Source organism: Terrapene carolina, unplaced genomic scaffold, assembly GCF_002925995.2.
Source record: "Terrapene carolina triunguis isolate 2854851 unplaced genomic scaffold, T_m_triunguis-2.0 Scaffold130, whole genome shotgun sequence".
Taxonomy (NCBI): domain Eukaryota; kingdom Metazoa; phylum Chordata; order Testudines; family Emydidae; genus Terrapene; species Terrapene triunguis.
This window is the reverse complement of record NW_020664481.1, coordinates 22,622,887-22,629,795: the sequence shown is the minus strand read 5'-3', so window position 1 is coordinate 22,629,795 and position 6,909 is coordinate 22,622,887. Positions and strand designations below refer to the sequence as shown.

The following is a 6,909-nucleotide window of genomic DNA, read 5'->3' as shown; positions in this document are numbered from 1 at the left end:
GAAACAACGTAATTAACACGTTGGTGTATAAACCTGAGGTGGGATTAGGGAACCTTTTTCTCACTTCATTCACCCCCAGTAACAATTTTGCCTAGGCCTAAAAGGGTTCATCCCTGCAATCATATATATTTCATAGTATCAGAGGGGTAGCCGTGTTCGTCTGGATCTGTAAAAAGCAACAAAGAGTCCTGTGGCACCTTAAAGACTAACAGACGTATTGGAGCATAAGCTTTCGTGGGTGAATACCCACTTCGTCAGACACATGCTTTATATTATATATATTATATTATGCTTTATATGACAGCAGCACCTACAGGCTCGAACCAAGACAGGGAACCCACGGTGCTAGGCACTGTACGTGCATAGAAAAAGAGACAGTCCCTGCCCCAAAGAGTTTACAAAAGGGTGGGAGAAAGGAAGCAATCTTTCCATTTTATAGAGGGGAAACTGAGGCACGGAAAAAAGTAAATGACCTTTAATTTGGGGGAATTAAAGGGAACGACAAGCCTTTAGACGTCCCTGTAGCCTATCGGGCCTGGGGGAGCTTTCCTGGGAGACAATGGCAAGTTGTCCACCTAGAGGCTCCTAGCCCAGGCTCCCTCCCTCTAGACCCTGCTCCCGTTGTGCTCCAGCTCTTCCAGGCTGCAGAGCACCCGGGCAAGAGACAGATCCTCTCCGAAGGGGCCACTAGGGCGAGGCCCCTTTAAGAACCGCCGCCCATCACCCCGGCCTCGCGCGCTGCTGGGGCGGGGCTGCACCTGTGGGAATGGAGAAGGCGCGCGCGAGCCGCTCCCCCACCCCCATGCGGACGCGCGGCTACACTGTAGCAGCAGCAGCAGCGCCTCGCCGGGCGCATGCGCGGGTGGGCGCTGCGGACGTCACCGAGGCAGGCGAGCCCGTGAGTGCGGACCCCTGGCGCACTCTCCCTGCCTCGCGCCCGCGCTCGCGCTCTCTCCCCCCTTCTGCTTCTCTCTCCGCCAGGAGCCGCCGAACGATGCGATCGCTCGCAGCCAGCGCCGCCGCCGCCCATTAGAGACCCCCCCCCCGCCTGCCTTCCAACAAAAACCCTCCCGCAAGAGCAGGATCCACCCTTTCCCCTCCCCCCCAAACCCTCTTCCTCCTCCTCCTCTTCCTCCTCCATCAGGAAGAGCTCAGCCTTTTTTGCACCAGCCCCAGTGCCTGCCTGCAGCCCTAGCCCTGCCCGGCTCCCACTTGGATGCATTGATTGCTAGAGAGAGAGGTAAAGGAGGGGAGGACAGCAAAGAAAGAAAGGAAAAAAGGGGGACACACATTTGGTTGCCCAGATTTTTTTTTTCCTGGGGGGTGATTTTTTCCCCCTTTCCCTCGGAGTGTCTGAGAAGGGGGGAGGCGCCCGCCGAGAGGTGGTTTTTTTTGGGGGGCCATCATGGGATGTACACTGAGCGCAGAGGAGAGAGCCGCCTTGGAGAGGAGCAAAGCGATCGAGAAAAACCTCAAGGAGGATGGGATCACCGCCGCCAAAGACGTGAAATTACTCTTGCTAGGTAAGCGGCGGCTCCCCCGACCCTCCCTGCCCCTCTCGTGAAGTCAGGCTTCTTCCCTGTCTGTGCACATTCTGCCCTGGGAAACTCTGTCTTTCGCCAAGATCACCCCCCCCCCCCCCATCCATTAACCCAGCTGCTCTCCCTCCTATGTAATCTCCTTGATCTCCTTCTATTCTCACACTCACCGGCTCTTTCCTTTCTGTGTCTGTCCCCACAGGGGCTGGAGAATCTGGGAAAAGCACCATTGTGAAGCAGATGAAGTAAGTCCTTTGGGGCTAGTGCCCTAAAAGCGTTGATCCTTTGCCTTAAAAAAATTGGCGTTCCCCTGTTGATTTTTTTGGAGGAGGGGAGGTTTGCAAGAAGGCGATTCTTTAGTTGTAAGAATGCCTCTGACCGCCATATTTATCTGAGCGTTATTGTTATTATTTGGTGGCTTGTGGCCCCATTGGCATGGCACATCTGTAGCCGTGATTTCTGGTTGGGAAAGAAGATGGAGGGGGATCCAGCCCTTTGCTCGCCATAGACGATCAGGTGTCTGCTGTTCATGGGGTTGGTGCTGAATTGAAGGTGGTGTGGTTTCTCTTTTCTTTCTCACAAGGTGTGTGTCAGGTGAGGGGGGGGCAGGGTGGGTTTCCCAGATGATGTGAATGGCACAGATGTAACCAGGGCATCACCATTAAACATACCACTGTCGATTAAGATTAATATCTCCCTCCCCTCAACGTACACACTCCCTTCGGTGTTTGATCTCCTGACATGGGCTGCTGGGTTGGCTCTCTGGCATTGATTTGTTTATTTCTTTACAAAAATCTGCCTGTAATGCGGATTTAAAGCAAGGCTTCCTGCCACTCAAAGCCCCTTTTCCCCGAGATTTCAGCCTTTCCTCTTAATTAATTAGAGATGAATTTGGCTCCTGATCACCAATTAAAATTAAACGGGGATTTAAAAACAACAGCAACCACAACAGAAAATAATAATTAAGCCACAAGGAAACCGGCTCCTTTATAAAAGCACTGGCCACTTCGGAACATGATTCCTCCTTCCCCTCCCTCAACCATTTCTCCTGAGCTCGGGTGTGTTTGAAATCTCCCGAGGCTGTCTGGAAGCCACTGACGAACCGCTGTGGCTGTGTGGTGCTGGACTGGCCCAGGGGTTCTGCTGTGACACCTTTGCACACACACACACACGTTTGCTAATGAGGCAGTTGCTGTGCAATAGACAAAACCTGGTTCTTTTTCCCAGTTGGCACCGTGGCTGGAGAGTGAGTGCCTCCCCTGGGCGAGGTGGGGCCGGCTAGTGAAAGGGGCGAGGGGATTTCTCCTTTCACGAGTCCTTACAAAGAAATAAATCTCAGCTTTACCCTGGAACAGACATGACAAGCTCGTTCGAGGTGGCGCCATCACTGCACAGCCCCTGATCGCAGCCTTGGGAGTCCCTCTCCTGTCCTGTGATATTTGACACGTGGGGGTGGGGGGTTATTATTTATTTCTTTGCACAAGGATCATTGCAAAAGGAGCCGCTGCTCGGAGGGCCCCGCGGATCCCCTGCTCCACCGGGGGCTGCTCAGAGAGAGATGCCCAGAAGTGGGTGTGCAGGCAGGGTGTGGTGGGCGGTTATTTGCCAGCGGCTCCTGGCCACCTGCATGGGGGGCGGGCCCCCCCTTTGCAGCTCGGAAGGGGTTTGAGCGGGGGGGGGGGGCTTTGCCCGCAGAGCAGCTGCCGCCCCGGGCCGGTCCCCGCGCGGCGGGGCGAGCGGGGAGATTTCAGGCGGTTCCAGTGGTGGACAGCGCCCAGCAGAGCCTGGAGAAGTCGATTGGCTCGGGAAGCTCGGCGGCGCTCGGCAAGGCTCGGCGGCGTTCGGAAGCGGTCGGGAGAAGCCGAACAGGCTCGGAAATGGCCGAAGGGGTTCGGGGCCGCTCGGCGTTCCAGGCGTTTTGGACCGAGGGGCCCGCTCCATCGGCTCCCGCTGCGGGGGGGGGGGGGGGGGGGTTTGCCATTGACCGCAAACGGGAACAGGATCGGGCCCATCTCTTCCCGGGCCCATCCTGCTCTCTGCCGAGGTGCCACACACAGGAGAGGGGTGGGGGGGACACTGACTGTGATCTGGGCTGACACCCAGAAAAACCAGGCCCTACCTCCCAGTCACTCCCAGAAAAATAAGGCTTCTTCCAGAGGGGAAGTGACATTTTCCAGTTCCCAGTGATGGTACTGGGGCAGGAGATCTAGGAGGAAAACTCTCCCTGTCTCCCAGAAGCTTTGGCAACCTTCCGCGTCTCAACTGGCTTTTTTATATTGATATGTCTGTGTTTCAGTAAAGACTACACGCTCAGCTTTCGCTGCTTGCAAAGGCGGTTTTGCAAACAGTCCGCACAGTTTTGCCCTTTGGTTTATTGGCAAATTTGGAGTGGGAAGCGGCTACTGCAAATAAATACCGATACATTGTTAAATGTGTCAGTGGGATCTATTAGATTGTCTGCAATAGACCTGTACAGGAACGGCTTTGTGTGTGCGTGCTGACATCCACATATCTACCACTTCCCCTCAGCCAAAACACATCCAAACCACCCTTAGAGAAGATGAATAGTAGGACGAGTTTGTGGCAATGTACATTATGTGACTATGTAGGCATATAAAGTTACTGTACAGTAGCTCTGTGCGGCAGCATTTGCATTTTGAAAGCAAGACGGAACAAGATAATATACTGATCTGAAGCTGCTCTCAGTTTATTAAGTAATAATGATAATAATACCTAGCTGATATACAGTGCTTTTCATCAGTAGATCTCAAAGCAATATATGATATGCTTGCAGTTCTATACCTGAGTTAAAAATTCACAGAAACCTGTCTTTATGAACCTGCTTACGTTGTCAGCCGTCAGAACTGGGAGGTGTCTTTTACTGTGGAAACTGTACCCTGGGTAGGGTGAAGATAGCCGTGTTGCTATGAATACGGCAGGAGGCATATTTAGAGAGCTATTCAAAATCTCTGGCATCGAGAATTATGACTGTAGAATGAACAACTTGCTGATATTTATATTTTGGAGGTTAATTAAATAATAATATGTAAATTAGCATTTTACCCGGTCAAGCAGCATTATATAATATTCTAAAGTAACGCCTGATTTAATCACACAGGCCTGATGAGACCCTAATGAATCCTTAAAAGACTAGAGCTAAACAGCATGTTTGTTAGAATATGATGAGGGAGACTGATATTACTTTTATATCACATATTTAGGGCCCTACCAAATTCATGGTCCATTTTGGTAAATTTCACGGTCATAGGATTTTAAAGAAATCTTAAATTTCACAGTTTCGGATATTTAAATCTGAAATTTCACAGTGTTGTAATTGTAGGGGTCCTGACCCAAAATTGAGTCATAGAGGGGTCACAAGGCTATTGTAGGGGGGTGGCAGAATTGCCATTCTTACTTCTGCACTGCTGCTGGTGGCTGCACTGTCTTCAGTTCTGGGCAGCCAGAGAGTGGCAGCTGCTGGCCAGGAGCCCAGCTCTGAAGGCAGCGCTACTGCCAGCAGCAGCACAGAAATAAGGGTGGCAATACCATACCGTGCCACCCTCACTTCTGTGCTGCTGCTGGCAGTGGTGCTGCCTTCAGAGCTGGGCTACCAGCCAGCAGCCACGGAGCTTCCTGCAGCCAGGGAGGTTCCTGGAGGTGGATCTGACCCGTCCGTGGGAATGCCCGTACAGGGGAAGAAGTCCGATCCCTCCCCAGCCTGGCTAGGCCTAGCAGCTGGAGCCAAGCTCATGGTAGAAGCCTCAGACCTGCCCCTCCCCAGCTCCAGGTCCAGCGCTCGGGAGTTCAAGGGGCCTTGGGCTGACTGTGTGGAGGGGGGCGGAGGGTGTTACCACAGCACACACCCTCCGACCACAGCATCCTGGGTGAACTCCCACCCCTAAGGATGGCCCTGCCCCCCCCCAAGTGACACCCCCCCCACATGCCACCCTCACTTCTGAGCTGCGGGTGGTGGTGGTGCTTCCTTCAGAGCTGAGTGCCTAGCCAGAAGCTGCCACTCTCCACCCACCCAGCTCTGAAGGCAGCACAGAAGTAAGGATGGCAATACAGCAACCCCCCTACAATAGCCAGATTTCACAGGGGAGACCAGATTTCATGGTCCGTGATGCGTTTTTCACGGCCATGAATTTGGTAGGGCCCTACACATATTATTAGGTGCTTCCAATTAGTGAAGTACACCAGAAAGCCAAGGGACTGTGGTAGTTTTCACACCGAGGTATATGGTTTGACAATATGCCTAGAATTTTTTAGACTGATGAATGCTAAAACAAAGGAATAGATAGCATATGCTGGTAATAGAGGCTTGATAGCATTACAGTGAGACTAGTTAATCATTGAAATGATAAGTAGTGTTATAAAATGTGGCAGATAGAAATTACAGCAATTTAAGAGATGTATTTAGAATTGGGATTAGGATTAGAATGCCTTTATAAAACCTAATTATAGAGACTTTGGAGAGAGTTTGATGTATCTTTTGGTGTGATGGTTTTCTTTCAGTGAACAAGGATGTTCTGGTGATTGATAGATTTAGAGCATAGGTTTTTTGAGAGAGTACATTTCAAACATTTGAAATGCAGACATGGAAATCATTATAATTGCAATCTAACAATGAAGATAATTTTGATGCACTATAACCCCATGCCTGTCGCTGTATTTGTAGAGTTAACAATTATTTGGCTCTTCGAGAGTAGTCTGACTCGTTACATTTTCTTGCTATTCTTGCAGAGTCCAATCCTTCAAATTGTTGCATATGGGCAGATTGCTGCACCCATGCAATGAACTGCAGGATCAGGGCCATAGTAATTAGGGGACCAGTCCGTCAAGGTGCTCTGCCACCCTTCACCCCCATTCAGGTCAGTGTGAGCATAGGGCACCCTCTTTTCAGAATCAGGCCCGGGTTGAACTCTGCTTTGCTACAGCATAAGCTAATGAGTATTTTGAATGGATATGGCTGATCTATTTGGTTATGAAAAATAAAGCATACAGTGAGGAATTATTTTACAAGAGAAGGAATCACCCGTTTGTATTTAGGCTTCAAATGAATATGACAATATCTTGTGTCTTAAATCTTAAAATAAATGCAGATATAGTGCTAAGTTATAATATGCAACTTTTCTTTCTGTACTATCTGTAATGCAGTGTGAAATCTAGACAATTTTTTTAGCATAATTGGATATTTAGATAATGTGTCTTGGAACATTCATCAAAGAGACCCCAGTTCAGGAAAGTATTTAATACATGGCTAAGTCCATCCCTATTCAGTAAAACATTTAAACACGTGCTTAAGTGCTTTGCTGAATATGACTGTTCAGTTGTGAGCCATAATTAGCATAATGACATGTCAGACAAGCTG

At 50.2% G+C, this 6,909-nt stretch overlaps 1 protein-coding gene across 7 annotated transcripts in view; it reads left to right on the top strand.

Annotated features, from left to right (window-relative positions):
* The first annotated feature begins 1,142 nt into the window (after window positions 1-1,142).
* GNAO1 (G protein subunit alpha o1) overlaps window positions 1,143-6,909 on the top strand; it is a 305,692-nt gene continuing 299,925 nt past the window's right edge. For all 7 annotated transcript variants that reach the window (XM_024202254.3, XM_024202255.3, XM_024202258.3 and 4 more), the window contains exons 1-2: window positions 1,143-1,523; window positions 1,741-1,783. In XM_024202254.3, coding sequence (XP_024058022.1) covers window positions 1,406-1,523; window positions 1,741-1,783 — 161 coding nt within the window. In that variant the 5' untranslated portion in view covers window positions 1,143-1,405. The remainder of the gene's footprint in view (window positions 1,524-1,740; window positions 1,784-6,909) is intronic.